General features: G+C 46.0%; 1 protein-coding gene across 4 annotated transcripts in view; it reads left to right on the forward strand.

The window, feature by feature from the left end:
- The first annotated feature begins 1,827 nt into the window (after window positions 1–1,827).
- ELP2 (elongator protein 2) overlaps window positions 1,828–26,933 on the forward strand; it is a 62,212-nt gene continuing 37,106 nt past the window's right edge. The window contains exons 1-3 of one of the 4 annotated variants that reach the window (XM_086492612.1): window positions 1,888–1,929; window positions 26,209–26,296; window positions 26,564–26,716. Coding sequence is in view for 1 of the 4 variants with exons in the window: in XM_086492609.1 (XP_086348735.1) it covers window positions 1,856–2,011; window positions 26,209–26,296 (244 nt within the window). In the remaining 3 variants the exon portion in view is untranslated. Of the gene's footprint in view, window positions 2,012–26,208; window positions 26,297–26,563; window positions 26,717–26,933 lie in introns of all 4 variants that reach the window. The other 3 variants (XM_086492611.1, XM_086492609.1, XM_086492610.1) reach the window with 3 other exon arrangements.

Genomic DNA, 26,933 nt, shown 5'->3' on the forward strand with positions numbered 1-26,933 from the left:
GTGGACAACTGTAAACATCATATGGTGACTATCACCATGAGTAAGAGGCCTCATAAAACAACGTTAAGGTTCTTTTCCCAATCAATCAAAATAGTTGGAACTAGTCTCATACACTAGTTAAAAACACAATGTTCAACCCCCTAGCAATAAGTACATGAACACACACATATTTTGTACATTTGGTTTTCATTCACTTTTAACTTTTTCATATCAAACTCTTAAGGTTTGTACTAGATAGGACAATAGTTAGTATGACTATTTTTAAGTACTGACATGGATTTAAAGATGTTTAGGTTTACTATAGTCTGCTTGACCGTGATGATGAAAACTTGGTTCATATACAAACTCACTCTTGTCTTGATGTATAGAACAATTGGATGGATTCTTCCTTCAAACCAAATTATACGAAATGATTTAAATACATAAATGTTTTTGTGCAAATATGTCATGTTGTTTAGAGCCGACTGTCTTTTGAACATGGTGTTCTTTTGTGTGTATGTAATCTATTTAAAACAACAACCACACAAAGCTAACTACAAGGTCCTCCTAAGTAGCTGGGTGGGATGGGACACTGGTTGCTGAGAACACTTTGTCTATGGTCTTTGGACAAACCCATTGTCGATAATTCCTACAAGGTTTGGATTGGACAACCAAAAACACACACACACACACACACACACACACACACACACACACACACACACACACACACACACACAATACCCTACCCATCATTAGTTACCCCTTATGGGTCCCCTTCCAAGAAGGTTGCCCGTAGTACCACTAAGGTATTCAATTATTTTAAAGAAACAAGCAATTTGACACATTTTATTATTAACATATTGGATGTAACAAACACCGTACCATTATTTAACATTCTAAGAGCCAACCATGCCTTTGAAATCAAACATGACATTTAAGAATCGAAAAATCATGTTTTAAGCCTCACTTTATTCTAGCTTTCTAAAACCTTCATAAGGTTGTGCTAGAAAATGAAGTTTATTTAATCAAATTCGTTTAAGATTTTTTGTTTTAAAAAAAAGCAATGCTCACTAGAGTGAGCTATTTTAGATTAAAAACCAAAAAAGTACAACTCAAGCTCATGTAGACACACTGCCATGAACACTAAACTGTTCAAATCCATGAGCACCATACCATTCATAACCATGAGCACATGTTCGCATTTACAATAAGTCACAACCTTGTACATAGCTAGAAACATAATTAAAACAAGCTACTATTGTCGTATCAAATTTATCTGAAAGATCACTGGGATGCCACCAATGCCATAGACCTGCCACCACCTATGCTGATGTCCACAACAACACCACCACATCTAACTAAAACCACGAGATCAAAAGGATAACTACCCTCTAGGTCCTCATTGTGTCAAGGCTAGACATTCTATTGGGTCAAGGCTCTTACCATAATACTATTTTGTTGACAAATGGCATATCAATGGCCCATGGTTGCTCCCATCCTTGGGGTAACCTACATCTCCACAATCTAAGGTATCCAAGTTTGCGGGCATGGGTTTTGAACCTGTGACCTCACCCATGAGAGGCACACACCCTAACCACTATGTCATGCACGTGTTGTGAAATGTGGGGGCCTTAATTTACTTAAAACATGTATGCACAAGGGCAGTAGCCAAAAGTACCCTAGATTAATTTTAAAAAGTAATCTAAGATATTCCAAATTACTATCGGCGATCTACGGCCCACAATGCCCCTGTCGCAGATCCCACCCTCTCATGCCCGTGCCAATTAGTCTTGACGACAAGGACAATGGACTGATGTGGCATCCATGGACAATTTGGACACAATTGAATAGCCTTCGCTTACTTGAATTTTTAATGCCTTGCGCTGCGATGGGCGAGGTTGACAGAATGGAGGTATATGCTTCGTTCGTGAGCTGTGGGTGCAACAGGTGCGTCAATGCCGCTGCTTGGGGACCTTCCAACCTGGTTGCCTTCGCTGCCCACAACGCAGTTGCTATTTTTTCCCCACAGGTGTGTCTGTGCCTGCTTGTTTGCATGCGCGCGCGTGTGCGTGCACTCACACGTGCAGGTGCATGTGTGCATGCTTTTCTGAGAGAGAGAGAGAGAGAGAGAGATTTTATTAACATCATCTAGAAGCCAAACTTGGCCTATGAGACAAATCAATGCATAACTATGGTACCACCTCTAATGTCCCAACAAAGTGAGCAGCGATGGGTGATTGACTGGAGTAATGTATATGAGGACTGAACATGGCTAGATGCAAGACTAGATGCATCGGGTGTTCAAACATGATCTTAATTATCTAGCTAGATCCAAGATAGCTGGGAGAGGGCAACATAGATGAGGATGGAGCTTTATGGCTAGGGGCCTGGAATGCAAGACTAGACCAAGTAGACCAGTAAGTCAAGACGTTTCTGTCAGGTGCAGCGGAATTGAAATGGTGAAGATCTAGACTTTACACTTCCACAAACCTTTACTTCTTTCCTTGCTTGAATGTGTGCTACTTAGCACGAGAGATGGTTCCTTTTATTTTCTTGAGAGAGAGAGAGAGAGAGAGAGAGAGAGAGAGAGAGAGATGAAATGTTATATTAATGGCTTCAAAAAGCCAAAGTGACCTATGAGACCAAAAAGTTACAACATGGTGGATCTGATACAAAGGCCAGAGTAACAAAAATAACAACATAACAAAACAAAAATACTATGGAATCCTAAGCTGCTCGATGTGAAGTAAACAAAGTAAGCAGCTGGCTGGGAAAGCTATAGCTAAATCATAGGAGATCCAACGTCTGTCGTTGGTGGATCTCATCAATCTCATCCATGGTCAGTAGTCTGATCGTGCATCGTGCATGCCTGGCCAAAGTGATCCGAATCTTCTGATGCAGCCTCTGTCGATGCTGTGTAGTCCTCCGCAATCGTGGGCGTCTGGAACTCCCCAGCTCAATCGCTCGGTTGATCAATTTGCCTCTAGTGCAGGACGAATGTGAGCTCTGCCGTGGGAGTAGCTCCTTTGGCTGTCCAGTGTCTTCTCTAAAGAAATCTGTGATCCATCTCTGAGACTGGCTAGCCTCTCCTCTCATCAGTCTATCTCTGTGTCTGCACAACTTGAGTAGGAACAAACCTAGGCATCTCTGATCCTCGTACCCCATGACTCTGGAGTGATCCAAAACCCTCTCTAAACAAGCAATGAAAGCTCGTATCTCGTAGTAGACGGGGCAGTGGCATAAGTAGTGCAACTCTGTCTCAGGCTCCATGTCACACAAGGGGCATGTCCCGGCCTCTGCTGGTACTCGGTGTGAAATGTGCGTATCTGGCCAATAGCACATCGTATCCCATGAGAGAGGTGGGTGTCCATGTATCTGGATCTCGTCACAAAACCGTCCTTCGTAAGCTGGAGAAGATGCTCTCTATAGAAAGTCATCTTTGTGCCCAGCTCCTGTGCTGACTGTATCCATGTCCCCATGGTGTCTAGCTGAGTCAAGTCCTGGCGGATGTGCCTGGTGATCTCGAACTGTGTAAGAGTGAGAGATGGTGCATCCAATGAGTACTTGAAGGGTGGCAACCTGTCTATGCTGAACCCATGCGCCTGAAACCATGATGTCATCTCCTCATAAAAGCATGATGTATCTCCCTGCATGGCTAACTGTCGAGAGGACTCAAGTGCAAGGCGGGCATATCTGTCTCTGGGAAGTTCCCACATGCGGTGTATGAAGGAGACTGATCTGGTGAGCGTCTCAACCACTAGTGGGTAGGCCCGCTAGCTCTGCTTGGATAATGGCACGTGGTACTAAAGCCTTGGCTCTAATGAGCCGCAAGATGATCCAATGAAGGTCCCCATATCTCAGCTTTATAGAGCAATGTAGAGGCCACCAAAGTGTCAGAGAGCCAGAGCTTCGTCCGAGGCTCCTGAAACTGAACCTGCGAACACATCCTCTCCAATCTACCAAATGCTGCATGGGCTCTAGTCAATCTGGTCTCTGCTGCTCTCCTCAATGAAAATGTTGGTCCGCTAAAAACCACTCCAAGGTAAGTGTAAGCATCCGTACGGCGTATACTCCATGGTCTCCTGGCTGTATGTGAATGTAGGTGCTGACCTTCCGATCCACTGTGGGGTAGTATTAAACACCATAACCTTGGTTTTACCAAGGTCGACAGACAAACCACTTTTGCGGGCAAACCTATGCAAAGCATCCAAGTGACGTTGCATCCCCTCCTGAGAGTCGGAGATAGAGTCGGAGATCAACACAATATCATCAACATATAACAATAGTGGAATCCATGTCCCTGCCAGCTGTGCACCTCTATCACCATCGCTTCAATGTAGTCAGAAACCTCATCCACATATATACCGAATAGAGTAGGGGAGAGTGGGCAGCCCTACTTCACCCCAATAGTGGAGTGAACCGGTGTCGATAGACCCTCTGAGGTGCGTACATGCTCCACTACTGACCTATATAATGCCATGATCCCCCAAATGAGCTCTGTAGGCACTCCTATCTCCTATTAGTCTGCACATCAATCTAGCTCTGGGGACTGTGTCAAATGAAAGCTACAATAGATCCGTCTCCCATGTGATCTGCCCTCCTCAATGATGGCTCTAAGTGGCAAGATATGGTCAAGGGTAGAAAAACCTCTCTCGAACCCTGCCTGCCCGGCTGCGCGTATCCTCTCTCTCTCTCTCTCTGCCCATCTACTGAGTTGCTGTTCAAGAATGGATGCGTTCAACCGTGCCAATGTGTGTCCAATCATGATAGTGCGATAATTCCCAGGCTCCATAGGGTCTCCCGAGTTGAAGATAGGTACAATAGTAGATAGGCTCCAAGTATCAGGCAAGCCTTCACACATGGCATAGTTAAACATAACCGCTAGAAGCTTTGCTAGTAGATCTCTGGCATGTATGAAATGCTCAGCCACTAAGCCATCATGATCATATGCTCTCCTAGTCCTCATCCTGTCAATGACCTTCTTCACCATCTCAGCGGTGAAAAAAGCACATGCGTGTGGGCATGAATCGGGAGGGTCGGGAAGGGGCGTTTGTCCAGGAACTGTGTACAAAGATGAAGCATACTGGCCCCAGGCCTCTGTAGAGGTAATAGCAGGGGGGGGGGGGGGGGGGGGGGGAGAGTGCTCATGAAAGAGCGGCCATGCCTCACGTGAGTCCTGACTCAAGAATAGCTGATATAGATCCTACTCTAGTCGAGCCAAAAATGCCCTCTTCTTCCGTCGCACTAGGCATCAGAAGTCAATCTGTGACTGTCTGTGAGTGATGTCTCCCAAAAGCACTCCCTTTGAAGTCTGGCTCTAGTCTTGCGGCATTCCACATCATACCAACTGTTTTGCGGCATGCTCCGAGAATGGCGTCTCTGCTCAGGCTGAGTGTGTGGGTATGCCTCTGCTGCTGCATCATGTGTAAAGTGCAGCAGAATGAATGTTGAAGTTTGCTCAAGATGAGTGCTCTGAACTGTGCTCAAGGGTTCCTTTTACTTACGGAAGGGAGAGCCTTCCGTTCCTTTAGTGAGAGAGTGCAAATGATCACAAACAAAGTGAATGACACTGTGAATGAAGGTGTTGAGACTGAGAGATAGAGAGAGAAGAATACGACACCAGAATGTTGTCAAACCCTCCTCCGAAGGCCCCACTCTCAATGGCGAGAGCGGTCTACTATTGATTGCACAAATCTCTACAATGCTTGGACTTGCCGATGATGAGGACGACGACGAGACGGGCTGAAATCTGAAAGTGCTAACGGCTGAAATCTGCAAATCTTTATTTGCTGAATTCTGGCTCTATGTCGGTGATGATGGCGAGGACGATGATGCAACGACGACGCGCTGAAAACGCAGATGTTGAAATCTGCGTTTGCCGTGCTGAATCTACAAACTTTGGATCTGACCGTGCGGCAAGGAACTGTTGCGGGAAGGTGAGATCTGCGAGGTTCGGGACTTATGGTGCGGAGTCTGACTGCTGAAAACTGAAAACGCTGGTGCTTGTGGAGATTCCGTCGCGAAGATATGCAAAAACGCTGAAGGGTCAGGCTGATGCAAAAACGCTAGGGCTGATTAGTCTTGATCTGCAAAAACGTTGCTGATCTGGTGGTGCAAACTGCTAACGCTAGGGCTGATCTGTCTTCTGCTGTCGCCAATCTACTGCAGATACAAAAACGCTGTCTGATCTGGGTTCTTGATCCAAAAACGCTAGCCCATCTGCTGTGGTGCAAAAATGCTAGAGATCTTGGGGTCCTACTGAGAAGTTGCCTGTGAACACACTGGTTCCTGCTGCCTCTTCTGCCAGAAAGTGCTAACTCTAGTTTGCTTATATATTATCTTAGCAAAATCGCCCTACCTAGTTTCCAACAAAAGTCACTTAAAATAAGAAGTGAAAAATGTCAAAAATAGGGAAATTAGGTTTAATGCATTGGAAAATTCCCATGATGGATTCTGATGGGAATGTTGATGATCATGCTATGTGCAACTGGAGGATATGCATCTACTCTAAGTGTCTGGGCATGCACGGTCTGCGAACAAACTCACAAAAGTGCCAGAACACTTCCTAAGCTAGATTGACTGGACTGACTGAACCCTTGTCATGTTGTAGCTTGTCCACGGACACATAGGGTTGGATGTGTCACGTGACATCCCCTACTTTTCAAAGTGAGGTACTGGTACCGAACTGTATGGCGTCGAGGGAGATCGCCAATAACATCCGGAATCCTGGAAAGGACTCTTCGCCGGCCCTCTTTGATGTGGGTCATGCGATACTTGAACTTCATAAAGGTCTGCAACGCTTGCTTCTTTCTTCTGAGTCTCCTTCAATGCTTCCACTTCTTCTATGGACGTAGGTCCACATTCTTCAAGAATCTTCGAGGCTGAAAATTCTTGAAATTACTTCCAACACAAAAACATGAACATACCTATTCCATGTAAGGTGACTAGAAAAAATCTCGTCTTCCTAAAAGACCGTGCATGCAATGTAGATGAACAAATAGACGGAGTGCCAAACCGTTCACCACACACACGCAAACAATGAGAGCGAATCTTTCTCTTCTGATCTAAATCAATCAACCGTGGCAATTCACAACGGAAATGCCCATGCTTGGTGCTCACTCTTTCTTGTGCTCTTTCTACAACTGTGACATGCCAAGGAAGAGATATGGACTACTTTTCAGCTTTTCATTAAAAATTCGCATACATCCGTGCTCATTTATGAGTGAAACGTGCTCAACGTACAATATGTTATGCTTAGGAAAAGGGATCACATAAAGACGGTGATTAAAATACAGGAAACGATCACGAATGAAACACTCGTACAATGCGTGTTGACGAATCATTCGAACACATAGTACTTCCTGTAAAGGTTCTTTGGACGAATCATTCGAACACATAGTACTTCCTGTAAAGGTTCTTTGGACCTAGGCTCAAGAGCCAAGATCGGTTCTTCCTGAGGGGGTTCTTTGGACCTAGGTTCAAGAGCCAAGATCGGTTCTTCGTGATTGATCCAATCTGCAATGAGGTTAGCTTCACTAGAGAAAGTATCAACTAAACCATCATCCTTGTGAACAATCACATCATCTTCCTGCAAATCATAACTGAACCTTTGTCATGAAGTAGCTTGTTCACGTACACATAGGGTTAGATGTGTACGTGACGTCCCCTCCTTTTTAAAGTGAGGTAATGGTACCGATCTGCATGGATTCCTTGTAGGATGCGAACAATTTGGGATAATCTTTGAAAAACTCTTCATCAACCCACGGGCCACACTGCTTCATGGGTTCCTCGATCCTTGAACTTCAAAAAGTACTGCCTCACTTGCTTCTTTGAACCATGGCGAAACCGATGCAACAACACTTGCTCCGGCTCCATGACTTCAGCTTCATCGACGATCTCCGGTTCTTCCTCTTCTGAAATATCCTTAGGTGGTGTTTCCAGAAACACTTTCAACCAAGAAACATGGAAAACGTTGTGCATTGACCATGAGTTAGGCAATTGCAATTTCATTGAAACCTCATTTATATTTTTAATGACAGAAAATGGACCATACATTTGAAAAGACAACTTAGGACATTTCTTTCCAACTTGCTTAAGATGTTGCTTCATGATTCTTAAATACACCCAGTTCCCTTCCTTGATCGAAACATCCTAATGATGCTTGTTAGCCTGGCGTGAGTAAGACTCCCGAGCCTTGCTAAGCCGAAGCTTCACACTCTCAGAAATCTGATCCAACGATTGACTTTCAGCATTGGCATCAGGCATTTGACTGACCGAGCGAGTCAAAAGTGACTGGAACGGACGGCCAAAAGTTGCATCATACGGAGTTCGACCAATGGCAGAGGAACTCGTCATTCAAAATAGTCTGAACCAATGGGAGATAGAGCTCCCAATGAGACTGCTGATCATGCACATATGCCTTTAAAACATCAAAAGCCAATTGATTGTAAATCTCTGTCTGACCATCTGACTGTGGATGAAAAGCCGATGAAAAATTCAACTAAGTGCCAAAATTTTCAAAGAGTGTGTGCCAAAAATTGGACGTGAACTTAAGATCCCTATCTGAAACAATCGATTTTGGCAAACCACTGAGGGGGTACCAATGCTTGATGAACAACCGTGCTACATCTTGTGCGGTGACTGTGGCCTTACAAGGAATCAACATGCAAAACTTGTTGAAACGATCAACAATTGTCAAACATTAAGTGTTCCTTGAATGCAAACTACCTCCCAATCAATGAGAGTGTTATGCGTACGAAACCATCTAATGCCCAAAAGCATATCACATCCTGAGAGAGGAGACACCACAAATTTCCTACAGAAAGTTGCTTGTCGAACTGTAAACAACATATCAAGGCACTCTTGCGTGTTGAGAGGTCCATACCGGGATCGAAGCGAGACACCTCGAGAGGAGATGTTTGACTAACCTCTAGGCGGGCTCTCTCTACAAGAGAGGCACTAATCACATCATGCATACTGCCTGGATCAAACAATATGACAAAACGCTGACCCTTTACATGACCATAACACTTCATGAGAGACTTATCAATGTGTGTGTTAGAGACATGAGAAGATTTAGCTTGGTTCATTAAAGTGCTTGTGGTTGCTGTGGGTGCCTTAGGTTCTTTAGGTGGGGCTGTCTTAGGACAAGCCGTTTTAATGTGACCCTTGATGTGACATTGATAACAACGACCTTCCTGAGCATAAATCGCTTGTTCTTCAGCCGTTATATATCCTCCTATAATTCCTTTTGCGGATTTTTCATCCGGGGTTAGCTTAGGTTTTGTAGGTGCTTTAGCTTTACCCTTAGATTCATTGTTAGAGTTCTTTTTCGATTAATTAGAAGAAGATGGGCTAGAAGAGTTACCATTCTTACTATTCTTACCGTTCTTACCATTCTGCGGGTTCTGAGAGGTCTGAGAGGTTCCTTGAGATGTCTTGTTCTCCTTGGGCTTTCCCTTATTGTGCCTCAGCTCCTGTGTGAGAGCAATTGCTACTGCCTTGTTGAGGTCGAGACTCGATTGGATCGAGCACCTCGACATCATACTCGATATACTTGTCCAATCCATAAAGGAATGCCTCCTTGCGCACAACATCCGATTTGCGTAATTGGGTGCCGAGCTGCAAAACACGATTAGAGAAAGACATAACGGGCATACCATTTTGCTTGAGACCGCGCCAATCGTCCTTCAACCGTGCGAGGTACTAGGGTGGCATAAACCGCGCCTTGAGCTTGTCTTGGAAGTTGGCCCAATTGAAAGAAAAGGGCACGCCTTCCTCGGCTTCCTCTAGATGCACGGTCAACTGTGCCTCTTGCCATGCGTGGTACCAATTAATGGCATCACTGGCAAGGTACATAGCTGCCGTCAAAACCTTGCTATTTCCTATCTTCTTAGTTGTCGCAAAGTAAGCATTAAATTGATGCAACCAAGAATGAATAATAGTAGCATCCATCTTACCTTCATACTTAGTGAATGTTAGCTTCTCTGTGACGGGGTTGTTGGAGTCTGAATCTCTGCTTGTGCTACTTGAAGAACTACCAACTTCTTTGACCGGCTTGGACTTCGAGGTGAGTATTTGTCGGACCAACTCTTGCATGCGTTGGTCTAAGCGCATCACGCTTTAACTCCAAGGCCGCTCTTCTTTCTTCGTGCTCACGATCCAAGATTGTCTTTTTTTCTTTGCGCGCTTCGTGCTCGCGCTCCAAGGCAACACGATTCGCTTCTTGTTGTGACATCATGTCCATCATCGACTTGACCAAAGCCTCCATAGGATTTGGTACAATTTTTGGCGTAGATGGGGAAGGGGGAGGGTCGGAAAAACCTCCTGGTGGGGAAAATTCTTCTTCACCACCCTCATGCTCATCACCTTCATGCAAAGTATCCATTCCACTTCGGATGATGACCATACACTGAAGTCTTGGGTTTTGAAGCTCTTGAGGAACTTGGTTCTTGTATTCTTTGGTGTCTTGAGTTCTTGAGTTCTTCTTTAGCTTGCAATCTGTGTTAGAGAAGGACCTTCTCTTACCCAAGCTCTTCTATTTCCCGCGGGCGCACCCCTTGGCGGCCTTGCGCTCACACCAAGGTTGCTTTTTCCCACCTCACGTCGATTGGCCGGCCGCTAAGTGCACGGTCCGCTCTCAATGAGTGAAAAGAGAAACAAGGGGAGGTTGGACAAGCCCTTCTTTCTTGGGTTTCTTGTCACTCTTCAAAAACACGATTAGGAATCGACACGCCCAAGAGGACTTGGGTTACGTGCAACCGCAACAAGCAAAATAAATAAATAAATTTTGTGGTTCTTTCCTTGAGTGATACAGCAACACTGCCAAAGCTCTGATACCAATGTAAGTTGCAGCGGAAGTGAAAGTTAAACTTTGCTCAAGATGAGTGCTCCGAACTGTGCTCAAGGTCCTTTTACTTACGGAAGGGAGAGCCTTCCGCTCCTTTAGTGAGAGAGTGCAAGTGGTCACAAACAAAGTGGATAAACATTGTGAATGAAGGTGCTGAGACTGAGAGATAGAGAGAGAAGAGAATACGACACCAGAATGTTGTTAAACCCTTCTCCGAAGGCCCCACTCTCTATGGCGAGAGCGGTCTACTATTGATTGCACAAATTTGGTATAGAGGTGCTGATGCAATGTTCTTGATGCTATGATGCATGAGGTCCTAGGTCGGTGACGATGGTGGCGGTGACGGCGACGCCGAGGTGACGACAACACTGTCTTTTATGGCTGAAAATCGCTGGTTTGACCTTGCTGAAAACGCTGATGCAGATCTATGAAAACGCTGATGTGGCTGTTTCAAAAACGCTGCTACTCTTGGCTGGTTTTATCTGTGGACAGTAAGCTAAAGAACGCCAGTAGATCAGGCTGAAAACACTGATTCGCCTACTGCAAAAACGCTGATTTTTCTGCTGTAAATGCTTGTGGAAACGCTAGACCAAAGGATGATTTGCGACGTGGGAATGGATGCTGAAAACGCTGGGCTTATCTGATGTAGTTGCCTATGCACTCCTTGTGAAAAATGGCTAAAAGAGGGAAAATAGGTTTTTTGCACTGTAAAATGCTCTTGATGGATTCTGATGGTAATGCTGATGATCATGCTGTGTGCAACCAGAGGATATGCATCTACTCTAAGTGCCTGGTCGTACACGATCTGCGAACAAACTCACAAAAGTGCTCGAACACTTCCTAAGCTAGGCTAACTGAACCCTTGTCATGAAGTAGCTTGTCCATGTACACATATAGGGTAAGATGTGCACGTGACACAACCTTGGCAATGAATAACTGAATATGTATACAATGGAGGCAAGGGGTTGCTTATATAGCAATCACAATAAATTGCCCTACCCAAGACTTTGACAAATAAGTAAAATAAATAACTAATAGCCAAACTAAATAATGGGATCACATTGGGCAGTTCACTTGAGATGCCTAAACTTTAACACCCTCTTTGCAGCTCATAGTGGTCATTAATAGTGAGACCAAGTCGATGAAGAAGCTACCATGGACACTCCGGCACCGGTCGGGATACTGGATATACCTGGGGGTTGCTCTCCTCAACTTTGTACGTGAAAGTAATGCCATCTTGAGCATCGGTTGCCTTTGTAGAAACTTTGAACTGTAGTCCACACTACGTCCAATAATCTCCATTCGTGAACTGTGAACATCACGTCCAAAATATAAAACTCCAAGACAATGAATTGGCTAGCCCATCCATAGTGTTTTAGACGTCTGATTGGTTTCGTGCTAGATGCATGTGCATTGAACTCCGACCAATGGATCCAAACACCAATATTCTTGAACTCCAACACAAGGGTCCAAATTAAATATAGGGAGCAGTCATTGCCCCTCTCTGCCACTCACAAGCCTCTCTCTGGTTGAAGCTAGTGGTGACACCTGTTATTTGACTGGAAATCTGACGTTGAGGCCATTGTGATCACCGCCACGAGTGCCATGTCGATCTCCTCTGCCAGATCTTTATTACCGTAATCTCTATCCAGCTTGCCTTTGTCCTTGTCTATTTGTCAAGCTTTGTCCTTGTCTATCTGTGAGTTCCTGCTTTTGCCTTTGGCTTCAAACTCTCAAGCCAAACAAAGCGTTGAATCACAATCATGACTGTGCAATCATGACTCTGGTCGTACCTCGTGGGTACCAAGGCAACTATCTGAGTACTAGTACTGCCATCCTTATCCAACTGACCTTTGCCGCTGTCCTCTAGCGAACTCCTCCATTTGCTTTTGATTTCATAAACTCGAGCCAAACAAATTGTCGGGTTCCTTGAGAACTGTGCTGGCGCATAGGTCACTAAATGGATGGTTGACGATTTGTTATCCATAGCTTTTGGTTGGGTTTGGTCGATGTCGTCGTGCCTTGAGCAAGGTAGGGACATATTGAAGTTGCAAGATCTGGTAATTGGGTACCTTCTCGCACTCCAAAAAATGGCCGTACTAACCAAGCCGAAAAATATCCAAGCCGATTCAAGTCCACCGCAAAGGGAACTCCACACGCAATGGGCTCCGCACAATCTGCTATCCCTCTCTGACATCCGAAACTGTCGCCGATATCCGCTCCGCACGTTTGCCCTGTGGTAGGCCTCAAACAAATCCAAAGCTCCACAATAAACTGTACATAGCAATGGCTAAGAATTCCGTCCAAGCCGATGTCAATCCGCTCCACGGCATTATGCCAAAATGCTCCACCTCTTTGATATCCCGTTGTTAAGCGCCAAACTGGTCGTCTCTCTCGAGCCGCAAGATTGGCACGAAGCCGCTCTCACGTACAATGCTCGCCGCCCCCTCTGCTTCTATTGCCTTCTCCAAACTCTAAGTTGTCCCTCTCTTAATGCCAAACTACTCCGCTTCATCCCCCAAACCGCTCCACAATCTGCCTTTTCCAAGTCGCTCAGCAAGGCCCTTTATGGGCTCCACTATCCTCGATCCCAAATTGCTGCTCAAGGCTCGCGTGTCCACTTTCACTTATCCCAAGGCAGATCAAGCAATGAGGTTCCTCAATGCCTTCCTCTGAGTGTCATCCTAAAGCAATTTTTGGGTGCCTTGAGGGTCGTGTCACCAAGAGGGGAAGAATGAGGGGCGAAAGTCGGCAATACAAAGGGATGGTGTTTTAAAACGTTCTGCGTTGATGGGACGACCTCAGGGGGGGTGGGTAGTGGCGGCGTTGACAGGGCGTCTCAAAACGCTAGCGGGAAAAGAGGGTGGGTAGCGCTGCAGGGTGTCTCGAAACGCAAGGGACGGGGGAGCTCGTTGACAGTGAAGCAGCGTTTCAAAATGCGACGGGAGGGGGACACCGCCGGGGGATAAGACAACAGCGCCATGGCCACCTTTTGCGCAGCGTTTTAAAACGCAGGAGGGAAAGGGACCCGTGGGCTGTATAGGGCAACTGCTGGCAGGCTAGGGCCAAGCTGCATTTAGGGCAGCGTTTTGGAACGCAAGTGCAAAGAAAAGGGCAGCGGCAGTGGGGGGAGGAGAAACGCCGATGACGACAAGGGAAGAGGTCTCCTCTCTACTCAAAACTGCTTCGCCACCAAGGGCTTCAAGCCACACAGAGCTCCACCAAGGGCTCTGATACCATGTCAAAGTCGACGATGCGGAAGCGTAGAGACCAAGGGGAGTGAGCACGAGAGAGAGAGAGAGAGAGAGAGAGAGAGAGAGAGAGAGAGAGAGAGAGAGAGAGAGAGAGAGTCTCCTAAACCAATCAACCATAACTGAAAATGTATACGATGGAGGCAAGGGGTTGCTTATATAGCAATCCCAATTAATTGCCCTACCCAAGACTTTGACAAATAAGTAAAATAAATACCTAAAAGCCAAACTAAATAATGGGATCACATTGGGCAGTTCACTTGAGATGCCTAAACTGTAATACTGTATCCGCTAATGTGAGGCATAGATTGCCCAGGGGCTTGATGTGTCTCAGAGTAGAAGATGATGTTTCTTCCAGTAAAACTGTCCTCAAAAGCATCCACATCAAGGCGCATAGATCCATTACAATTCCAAGCGGCAACTTTGAGTGTGGTCCCATAGGTCTCGCACCGTCATGTGGCGCGTCGCTCCAGTATTACCACTCTTCCATCTCGGTAAAAGGCAATCTTGTCTTTTTCCCTTCCACTCTAATCTCCGGCATTACCTCCTGCATATGAGTGATCTGCGAGAGGGTAAGATCATCTCTGAGAAAGATGCCCGTCTTCTTAAGAGTTGGCCTTTTCTTCAAAAAGTCCTTCGCTTCCATGGAGGGAAAACAAAGAATGAGTGCCCTTTCTTTCGAGGTTTCCCCATTGCTTCTATTTTTCTTGTTGCCCACTCTCCAAGCTCTTGTGTGCATCGGTTCATGAACCCCCATCAAAGCCATGAGTTCTTTTACCTCTTCGTCCACATTATCTTTGTCTTCAAGGCCGCAAATTCTCACATGTAAAGCGCGCACACGTCTTCTTTTCTCCTCCTCTAGTGTCAGACCAATAATAGTGGGTGTGGACGTGGACATTATTTCCTTGCCTTTTCCTTTCTTGGCAACCTCGATCCATTTCTCGGCTTCATCCGCCTTCTGTTGAGTCTTTGTAATAACATTCACCCAAGAAGTTGTCATTTCTTTGTGCTTCTCTTCTCCCTCTTTGATGGCCCGTACTTGCTCCTTGATCGTGTTTAGTTCTTCTATTACTGAGGGTTGCAATTCTCCCTCTTCAAGTGTGTTTCTTGATTGTGCTTCAACGAGATCCTTCTTGAGTGACGCAATCTCTTCATCTTGAGCCGTCACACGATCTTCCAATGCATTTATCTTGCTTTCTTGGATCAAGACGTGTCCTTCGAGCAATTTTTATTGTGTCCAATAGGTTGCGGTTCATCTTGCTAATGGTTTCCGTCATTTCTTCTTTGCACTTTTGAATGGCATCCTCTAAGGGGTCGGCCTTATCTTTCTGCTTCCTCATGCTTAATCGCCGCCAACGGGAGCCACACTATGCGTACATGTTTCCACATTATGCACGTATGGTGTTTTTTTCTCCCTCTCTACACGCGCAGGTTTTCTCTCTACGTGTGCAGTTTTTTTTTCCTCTCTCTACGCTCGCATGTTTTCTCTCTCTCTCTCTCTCTCTCTCTACGCAGGCATAATTTCTCTCTCTACGCTTTTCTCTCTCTCTCTCTCTCTCTCTACGCTTAAATTTTCTCCCACTTATCTCTCTACGTATGGGCCCTCTCCCTCTACGCTTAATTTCCCTTCGAACTCTCTCTCTACGCACGGGCCAGCAGGCGGGGGGGGGGGGGGGGGGGGGGGGGGGGGGGGGGGGCGATGGGCTGGTGGTGCAAAGGGAGTGCGAGGGGGGCTGGGCTGCAGGGGAGGGGAGAGCGAGGGAGCGCGAGGGGGGGGGGGGGGGGGGGGGGGGGCGTGGCAGTAGAGGGGGGAGAGCGAGAGAGCGTGAGGGGGGCGGGGCTGCAAGGGGGGGAGAGCGAGAGACGAGGGGGGGCGGGCCAACAGGGGGGGGGGGCGCGAGGCGCTAGGGCTACATGAAGAGCGAGAGGGGGGCTGAGGTGTGGCAGCACAACACAGAGAGAGACAGAGAGAGAGAGAGAGAGAGAGAGAGAGAGAGAGAGAGAGAGAGAGAGAGAGAGAGAGAGAGAGAGAGAGAGAGAGAGAGATGCAGCGGAAGTGAATGTTGAATTTTGCTCAAGATGAGTGCTCCGAACTGTGCTCAAGGGTTCCTTTTACTTACGAAAGGGAGAGCCTTCTGTTCCTTTAGTGAGAGAGTGCAAATGATCACAAACAAAGTGGGTACACACTGTGAATGAAGGTGCTGAGATTGAAAGAAAGAGAGAAGAATACGACACCGGAATGTTGTCAAACCCTCCTCCTCCAAGGGCCCCACTCTCTATGGCGAGAGAGGTCTACTATTGAATGCACAAATCTCCACAATGGTCTAAATGCAATGGTCTTGCCGACGATGACGACGACGACGACGAGATGGGTTGAAATCTGAAAACGCTAGGGACTGAAATCTGCAAATCTTGTAGCTGCTGAATTCTAACTCTACGTCGGTGACGACAGCGATGACAACGACGCGATGATGATGCGCTGAAAACGCAGATGCTGAAATCTGCAAATAGCGGGCTGAATCTGTAAACGCTGGCTGAGCTGACAGTGCGGCAAGTATCTGCTGCAGGAAGGTGAGATTTGCAAGGTTTGGGGGTTGCGGTGCGGAGTTTGACTGCTGAAAACTGAAAACGCTGATGCAAATGGGGGATCTGTTGCCAAGAAACTGCAAACGCTAGAGGCAATTTGCTGTCCCAAAAACGATAGGGCTGATGAGGTATCTGCTGCAGAAACGTTAGGGAATCTGCTGCAAAATGCTAACGCCAGGCTGATTTGCAAACTGCAAAACATTGGGGCTGTTTTGCAATTGCTGAAAATGCTAGGCTTTTCTCGATGGCTGAAAAACACCAAGTCTTCCTGCCGGTCTTGCTGAGAAGGTGCATTGTCAGAACTTGGTTCCCTGCCGCCTCTTCTGCCAGAAAGTGCTAGCGCTAGCTTTTCTTATATAGTCACTTGCAAGATTTGCCCTACCCAGTTTCCCAACAAAGTCACTTATTAATAATAAGTGAAAAATGGCTAAAATAGGGAAAATAGGTTCTGTGCATCGTAAAATGCTCATGATGGCTATTGACTGTAATCTAATGATCATGCTGTGTGCAACCAAAGGATATGCAACTAATCTAAGTGCCTGGACATGCACGGCCTGCGAACAGACTCACAAGGGTGCCAAAACACTTCCTAAGCTGACCTGAACCCTAGATGTGAAGTAGCTTGTCCACATGCACATAGGGTTAGATGTGCACGTGATATCCCCTCCTTTTTAAAGTGAGGTACATGTACCGATCTGCATGGCTTCCTTGTAGGTTTCCAACAATTTGGCTTAATCTTGAAAAAACTTTTCATCGACCCACACTGCCTCGTGGGTTCCTTGATTCTTGAACTTCAAAAAGTACTGTCTCACTTGCTTCCTTGAACCATGGCGAAACCGATGCAACAATACTTGCTCCGGCTTCATGACTTCAGCTTCATCGATGATCTCCGGTTCTTCATCTTCGAAATGTCCTTCGGAGGTATTCCCTGAAACACTTTCAACCAAGAAACATGGAAAACGTTGTGCATTGACCATGAGTTAGGCAATTGCAATTTCATTTATGTTTTTAATGACAAGAAATGGACCATACATTCTGAAAGACAACTTTGGACACTTCTTTCCAACTTGCTTAAGACATTGCTTCATGATTCTTAAATAAACCCAATTCCCTTCCTTGATCGAAACATCCTGACGATGCTTGTTAGCCTGTCATAAGTAAGACTCATGAGCCTTGCTTAGCCGAAGCTTCATACTCTCAGAAATCTCATCCAACGACTGACTTTCAGCATTGGCATCAGGGATTTGAGTGACGGAGCGAGTCAAAAGTGACTGGAACGGACGACCAAAAGCTCCCTCATACGGAGTTTGACCAATGGCAAAGGAAAAAGAGTCATTCAAAATAGCCTGAACCAATGGGAGAGAGAGCTCCAATGAGACTGCTAATCATGCACATATGACTTTAAAACATCAAAAGCCAACTGATTGTACATCTCTGTCTGACCATCTGATTGTGGATGAAAAGTAGATGAAAAATTCAACTTAGTGCCAAAATTTTAGGAGTGCGCACCAAAAATTGGACGTGAACTTAACATCCCTATTTGAAACAATCGATTTTGGGAAACCACAGAGGGGGTACCAATGCTTTATGAACAACCGTGCTACATCTTGTGCGGTGATTGTGGCCTTACAAGGAATTAACATGCAAAACTTGGTGAAACGATCAACAATTGTCAAACATTGAGTGTTCCTTGAATGTAGACTAGGTGGAAGGTTAGTCACAAAATCCATGGAAATATCCTGAAAAGGTTCGTTGGGAATAGGTAGCGGAAGCAAGAGGCCTTGCTGGTTATCTCGAGGAGCTTTTACCTTTTGACAAATAGTGCACTGTGTGACGTAACGAAATACCTGTTTTCGCATTTTAGGCCAATAAAAGACTCGTTCTATTTTTTCCAAAGCGGTGTTCATTCCCTTGTGCCCTCCCGTGAGAGAGTCATGTGCATCGTGCAATATGGTTGTCTTGAGAGAGGGCAACACATATAGACGGTGACGAAAATATAACAAACCATCACGAATGAGATAGTTGCTAGGCCCTTGGGAAGCAAGAGCCTGCAACCATTGCTTACCAAACTCGGAATCTGTGTACTGGTTCTTCATGCTGTCAAAAGACACACCTTGAAGAGAAACTATGGATCTTGACTCGAGAGCCAAAATCTATCCTTTGCGATTTAACGTATCTGCAATAGGGTTAGTTTTTCCAGGCACATACTCAATCAAACCTCCAAATTGCTCAAAAAATTATGACCACCGTGTAAGTATTGGAAGCTCCACTTGGCTCTCTCTGCCACTGACATGCCTATCTCTAGCCGAAGCATGTTGGGGGACCCATCGATTTGCTAGACGGAAAGAACTTTTGCTAGTGTAGTCCTCATTAAGCTTGCCTTTGATGTCATAAACTACTGACGTGTCAAGCCACTAAAGAACGGAGCCAACCTGTAGATTCCAGTCGAGAGGCCTAAACCCTAAGTGAAGAAGCAGAAGCTGCAGAAGAAGTTTTACCAACTTGCAAAGTCTTGTCGAGTGGCCTATTTTTTTAAAAGAAGAGTTCCGACCAACTTACAGGACCCCGTCTACTCGTTGGGTAAAGCTTTGACTCTACTCTTTGATGGGAATGGGATCGTGCTAGCTAGGGTGGATGAAAGACAAACATCGTGCACACAAGCGAGTGTGTGTTGGCTAGATTATCACTCAAGCGAATTAGGTTCTAAGATCAATTAACTTGGACTCATAAACAGGATCTTGAGTAGTTGCTAAGCCATCACAAGCTCACCATAAACAAGAGAGATGTAATGCAAAATAGAATGGATTTGTTTATTCATGAAATGAGCTTTAAGTAGCTCTACAGCCTTGCACCAATACATGTGGAATAATTCCACCTTTTCTCTCCTCGACTCATACTCTAGGTACTCTACGACAAAGCTCACACTTTACAATCCTTCCCTTGAGGTTTGGACTAGGAGGAAACTGAAGAAACTGACATCTCTGGCACACTCCAATCTAAGAGCAGAAAGAACATCTCCAATCTAGGAGACCATTCCCAATCGAGGAGACAAACGATCTCTAGACCATCCCCAATCGAGGAGACAAACTATCTCTAATCCAAGAGACACTCAACACCTCCTCTCAAATAGATGTACAAAACTGAGACCAAGCTAGTCCAAGCTATCTCTAGACAAATACAATTGAAGGGGAAAGGCAAAACAAAAGCTAGACTAGAGAATGTCGTTGTAGACTAGAAGGCTATTGCGGCCTTCTTCTTCATCTTCATCTTTGTCTTCTTCTTCCAAATAGACTTTGGGCTTAGGATTTCTGCTACTGTTGCCTCTGTCCTTTTTGAAACACTTGGAAGGAAGGTGACCCTTCTGCCTGCAAATGTTGCAAGTCTTCGCTGTTAGACAGTCCTTTGCTATGTGCCCTTCTTTGCCACACTTGAAACAAGTTTTGTTACTAGAGCTAACTGCAAAAGCTTCTCCCCCTGAAGTAGCATTTCTCCTTCGCTTCTACTCAGACATTAAAGAGTTGATTACATTCTGGAAATCTGGTGTTGGATCCTTCTCCTCAATGATGGTCATTATTTGGTCAAAGCTAGGTGGTAAGGCTGCTAGAAGAACTGCAATTTTGTCCTCCTCGTGTATTGCAGTGTCTACATAAGCTAGTTGTGTAGTCATGCTTTTAAGGCGATTGACCAAGCTTGCAATATCTTCGTTATGTTCTATTTTTAATGTGTATAGATCTTTTTTTAAGCTCACTTTGCTCTTCTTTTTCCTAACTCCAATTTTTTTTTCTAGTGCTTCCCATGTAGTTGATGAAGTTTCACAGAAAAGAGAGTGAGCATTCTCTATCTTAGAGACTTCTAACACAGTTGTTACTTCTTTGTCACTTGTCTTGATCTTCAACTTATTTTCGTAGTGGCACAGATGTGGTCACTGGTGTAGAAGCGATCTATGCAAGATAGGGGGAGGTCCATAGGAAAGTCTGCTCCTTTCTTGCCAGGCAGCTCGTGCCAAAAGCGTTGAGAGGCGGAAGTGCAAAACAGACGTGGTGGCCCCTACACCAAGACTATGCACAATGGCCTCATCATGGGAGGTACACAATAGGGGCACCACCTAGCTTGGGATGCGGCTAGGACACAAATGTAGACAGCCAAGACGATAGGAATGACACACAATCGATGAGGAAACACTCATAATACATGGAGTAGGAGGAGCACACTCAACACGGTGATATGCATGGCACATCTGAGTGGTCTACGTCATAGCTTGTTTGACAGGGGTAGCTGGCTAGTGATGGCATTGTAGTGTGAGGCATTTGACAACGTGACTTGCAAAGACATTGGCGAGCATAATCCCAAATGGACAGCTAGGGAGAGATGGAGAATCAGGACAGCTAGGGAGAGATGGAGAATCACATACAAGCATGAGGAGATCGAACTTATTTTCTTAATGCTACTTACAATGGTGGTTTGGAGATTACACCAACATCCAAGAAAGGGGGGAAAGAGAGAGAGAGAGAGCTCGTGATGTAGAGCATGCGTGAAGGAGTACGGACCGCCATATGGTGCATGGCAATTTCCAGAGTTAGAAGGTTAGTGGATTAGCGGTAAGATTAGTATAGGAAACATCATGAGGATAGGAACGCTGGCAACATCGTGAGCGATGACAAGTGCTAGGAATGCCCAAGAGTAGAATGGAGTTGTCGATCATTGTCCTAGGTGCCTTCAAGTGCTTGCCTACTCCCCCCTTAGTGCATGATTATTACGTGAAATGCATATGGTGTGTGATGATCTTGTGTTGGTAATCGTCTCTCTGTGTCCTGAGAGTGACCTTTAACCCTCCTTATATTGGTAGAGAGGAGGATTTTTTTTGCAATTTTTAATGCCAGACAAGAGGGCCCTGGCACATGGTTCGACCCTACTAGGAAGACCATTGCCTTGGCGTTATTTAGGGATGATGATGCAGGCTAGATGCTTTCTAGTCGGTGGGTGGCCACCGCAAGAGAGAGAAGGAGAATATACAATGAATTTTTTTTTATAAAAAAAATTACAGGAAAAAAGTAAGGGTGATGATAGGTAGAGTAAACAAGAAATTTACAAGTGGTCGTGCCATTCAAGACGATGCCAAAGGCCTGTGCGAGCGGGTTGCGATATACCCGTTGTGCTCAATTGGTGATGTGATGTCCTTCCAAGTATGCCTCTAGATTGTCTGCAACCGTATTCGTGCGCTTCAGTTGTCGTCGTCATGGTCGCCATCATTCTTGTCGAGATCTTCGTCGAGGAGTGCGTATGCGTGCAAGTATATGAATGAGAGATGGCTGAAAATCTGTTTTTTCTTACTCATGGGCTAATTTTGAAAGATTTTTTGGAGGTGATTATGCGAGGAAAAATGTGCGTGTGCGTGTAGGCGGTGTGTGCGCAAGTGTATGCAAGTATGTATGGCTGAAAATAAGCTTATTCGCATTTTATGGCTGATTCGAGATATAGGAAGCCTGGAGAGAGAGAGTGGGTAATTGTGCCTGAGAGGGAGAGGCATTGGGAGAGAGAGGTGTGTATTTATGCATGCGTATGTGTGCGTGCAAGTGTGTGTGCATGAGAGAGGAAGAAGAGAGAACCATTGATTTTTAGAGAGGGAGAAAGAGAGAGAAGTTTCAGCCATGGAGAGCTTGGGGAAAACATGAGAGTGAGAGTGAAGAGTGTGTGCGCGTGTGTGTGTGCTGAAAATTGGCTATTTTCAGCTTTTGTGTGTGTGTGTGTGTAGGAGAGAGATAGAGTTCTTTTGTTGGTCAGAGAGAGAGAGCGAGAGAGAGAAATGTGGTGGGCTGAGGGAGAGAGAGGGAGAGGAGACAAGGAGGCCCCTCCCTCCTCTTTTGTTGACTTTGGTTTCATTATTGGCCATCCTATTTTCAAACTATAGATACTATATTTCTTAAATAAATTAAGAGTGGACCCCTATGCGAAGAAAAACACGGGAAAGGAAGATGCTCTTGGGTCCGCCAATGCTTGACCATAATGCACCCTCTTGACCATCCGCCCATGGCAAGCTCTCCTAAGAGATTTTCCTCCAAGCTTTGAGTCTTCAAGTGGGCGTTCATCCACGAAGCCTTGACGCCTTGCCGTCAAGTGCATACCAAGAGAGAGGTGGACCAAAATTTGAAAAGCGGCCCTCAGTGCTGCCAAGAGACCTCCTAGCAGACGATGAAGCTCCTATCCTCTGAGCTGGTTGTGGGGCAGGAGTAGGAGAGGATGATGAAGCGGAGGCGCTAGTGGGTAGAATGGGAGGGGAGGGGGTAGCAACTGGGGGAATGGGGGGTGGTGGAGGAGATGGAGGCTGGGCGGTGGGTGGCACGGGGGGAGGAGGGTTTGATGGTGGTGAAGCTGAGGTGGAGGGTGGAACTAGGTCCTTGTCCTACCCTAGGGGGTCGAAACAGTACCCTGTGGGAAACCCACTGCTGTTGGCGTGGTGCAGGACGATCATAGGGGGGTCGAACTGGTGTAGTGGTCCTTGGCGACATTGACCACAGACCTGCTACCAGCCCTCCTCGGCACCAGGCTTGGAGGAGGAACCTGCCTGAGCTTCCTGTGTCTCTATCTACTGAAGCTGGGTTTGGGTCTGTGCCAAAGTTCGGGGCCTCCTCCATGGATAGGCCTTCGCTAGATGGCCCATCTGGAGAAAAATGAAGCACTGATTCGGGAGGCCCGAATACTCCACACTCTGGCAGAGCCAACGACCACTCACACGAGGTAGCAAAACGACCTTTGGGAGGGTGTGGGTGTCTCGAACTAGGACGTGTATTGTAGGTATGCCAGCTGCCTTGGTAGATACAGAGGCTACCGTGCGAGGTGTCTCCAAGACAGTCCCGATCTCTGAACCAATCCTGGAAAGGAGCGGGAGGTGCTCTCTCCTCAAGCCTGGGAAGCAGACTGAGAGGGAAGGTCTGCCTCCTCTACTAGAACATCAGTAGCCTGATCGATTCCATGGTGCCACTGTTGTAAATGAGCTCTAATTGCTCGGATGGCCGGGGGGCTCATCGCAATGACCTTGGACGCCATCTCCGGAGTCTCAAACTCTATCTGATAGTAGCCGCGCCCAAGAAGCTAAACGTCGATGATCTTGCCCACCTCTGCTAAAAGGAGGGCCTGGGGAGATCATACACCTCCCCTCTGTTGGGTCTGGTGCCGAGAATCTTGGAGATAACAAAGGTGGCTTGAAGGTGCGCCACCTCTGCCTCTAAGCTCGCTTGCTTTGGCGACAAAAGAGCAAGTCGGATGGTGGGTTCCGCGGAGTTGGGCGAGAGGGCTTCCGTCCAATCCCTCTGTGGCGGAGCAGAATCCTCCATTTGTGTCTGCTGCTACAATGGCGAACGAGAACGGAGTGTAGGCGAGACCAAACACTGAGGCGATGTGGAAGGCGACGCCCTTACTTTAAGTGAATAAGAGCTAGGGAGAGAGGAGGCGGGCTTTGGGGAGGGTGGGGTGCTGGAAAACGAGCCGGAGGGACTGCAGGGGGCAATGCAAGTTCACCTGGCTGAGGGCAGCGGCGGTGCGACAGGCTAGGACAGGGCACTGGTTTACGTGTAGCGCAGCAGAGAGAGGGGGGGGGGGGATTGTAGCACCTGCGAGCGTTCTTCCTTGAGGGAGGTCCTCTTTTTAAGGGAGTGTTAATTTGAGAAGCGGCTTGGAAGGAAAGGATTGGCTTTGGGAAGGCGGCTTACAAAAGCCCCAAAGGCGTGTTGTATAGGCTTGGAAGGAGAGGTGTGAAAGAGAATCGGCTTAGGGCGAAGTGGCTTGGTGGAATTGTTACGACCACCACCTGGAGGGCAAGAAGGAACCCAAAGATTTCTAGATCTTGCAACTTCAGTATGGCCCCCCCTTGCTCGAGCGCCCGCGACAACAACGACCAAAACCAACCATCGGCTATGGAAAGTAGATCAACCAACACCTAGCTAGCGGCCTATGCTCAACCATGGTTTCTAAGGAAACCGGTAAATTGTTTGGCTCAAGATTGTGAAGCCACAAGGAAATATATTAGCTCGCTAGAGGACAAAGGCAAAGGCAAGCTTGACAAGAATGGTAGTACTAGTACTCAGTTAGCTGCCTCGGTACCATGAGGTCTGGCATGGCACACGTGGTGGCGACCATCGTGCCACGACACGAGATTTCTAGTCAAGGGGGAGTTGCCGCCACTAGCTTCAGCTAGAGAGAGGCTTGTGAATGGCAGAGAGGGGCAAGAAGTGCTCTTTATAATTAATTTGGACCCTTGTGTTGGAGTTCAAGTTACTAGTGTTTGAACCCGTGGGTGAGAGTTCAAGGTACCTGCATTCAAGGTACCTGCATTTGGCAGGGAACCAATCAGGCATATTTAAAACACTATGGTTGAGTTCATTATCTAGGAGTATTTGGACGTGATGTGTTCACAGCTCACGAATGGGGATTCTTGGAAGTAGTGTGGTCTACAACTCAATTTTTCTAAAAGGCAACCGATGCTCAAGATGACATTCTTCTAAGGTACAAAATTGAGGGTAGCAAATCCGAGGTGTATCCAGTAGTCTGCAACTGCTGGGGTGTCCATGGTAGCTTCTTCATCGACTTGGTCTTACTATTTATGTCCACTATGAGTACCCCCCCCCCCCCTCCCCCGGCCCTCCCACGCACAGCGCTGTGCTGCACGGCGCGGCAGGTATCATTAATTGAGAAGCGGTTGTACTCCCTTCCGAGTCAGCCTTGCAAGGCTTGTGCCCCACTCTCTCTCTCTCTCTCTCTCTCTCTCTCTCTCTCTCTCTCTCTCTCTCTTGCCCGCGCATTTTCTCTTGTTTTTTCTTTTGCAATAAAATTGGGGCTTGACCTCTTTGCATTACATTTAAAGACAATAGGTTCGTAAACAAGAAATATGGGAAAAACCCTAAAAGATATACAATGAGATCATGGTGAAAAATCCAAAACAAACCACAGGATACATCTAGGCATAAAGATACTCTAATTAGATGGTGAAATGTAGCTATCTGGATTGTGATCAAGTCTACACAAATCTACCCAAAGCTCTATTTACCTTAGGTGATGTGGCGAAAACCACAAAGTCCAGTGGTGTGTATAAAGCATCTTCTATAAAAACCTCCTGTAGAAGAGCCTCTCTCTCTCTCTCTCTCTCTCTCTCTCTCTCTCTCTCTCTCTCTCTCTCTCTCTTACTCTGTCTCCCCGACGTCTTCTCTCTCCCTCGGTCCCACCTTTTTCTCTATCCGTGCTCTCGTGTCCACGTCCATTCTGTTTGACAAGATTTGGGGCTGCGTCGTGCGATGAGAGTTTAGAAAAGAAGCTGAGCAAATAGAGGGTGTGCATTTTAACAAAGCAAAAATTTGTGTGAAGTTTGAAAGCAAAAGACGTATATAGGAAGTTAAGTCAATTAAGTTTGTTGTTTTTATTATGCAGAAAACTTTGCCAAACATATGGTATGTGTATTATATATTATTTACGGACAATTACTTGCTAGTTTGTAATCATCACGAATCTTGTATGGTTCATCTTTTTTGAACTTTTGCATGTTTCTTACAGAGGGCTGAAATTGTTTGGACTCTTCCGGGTCACAAAGATCTTGTTAACTGCGTTGAATGGCTGCCCAAATATCATCTCAACCTGGAAGGTGTGCATGGATACAGCTTGGAATTTCACGTTTGTTGCTAGAATTTTCAGATTTATTGCTCAAGAAGGTTGCCTTAAACGTTCTAGACAAAGTGCCTTATGAATCAGAAGTATCTTACTGTTTTCTAAAAAGTTTTCTGAGAAGGAATGCTTTCATAAAGGTCAAAAGCTATTTGTGTGTGTGTTTATGTTTTTGTTGTGTGTGTGTGTGTGTGAGAGAGAGAGGAGATCCCGGGACATCTCCTAGATCTCTTTCGTGTCAAAACAGGCAGCGGAAGATGCAACGAAGACAAGAATTGGGGCGTGTGATCCGGTGGACACCTTGACTTTGATGATCTGGATCCACTCCGACACGATCCAGAGAACATCTGCAATGACACATACATGAACAAGGCACCTGTGAAGAAGAGAGATCATTGAGGTAGAAAGAGACAGGACATCTAAGAAAATGAGAGTGAGAGAGAGAGAGAGAGAGAGAGAGAGAGAGAGAGAGAGAGAGAGAGATGAAATGAAATGTTATATAAACGTCTTCAAGAGTCCAAAGTGATCTATGAGACCAAAAAGTTACAATTGGTGAATATGATATAATGTCTGAGTACAGAAAATACAAAAAGCTGAAAAAACTGAAGCTGAAACAA

This window comes from Adiantum capillus-veneris, chromosome 20 (assembly GCF_014529385.1).
Source record: "Adiantum capillus-veneris isolate H3 chromosome 20, ASM1452938v2, whole genome shotgun sequence".
Taxonomy (NCBI): Eukaryota; Viridiplantae; Streptophyta; class Polypodiopsida; order Polypodiales; family Pteridaceae; genus Adiantum; species Adiantum capillus-veneris.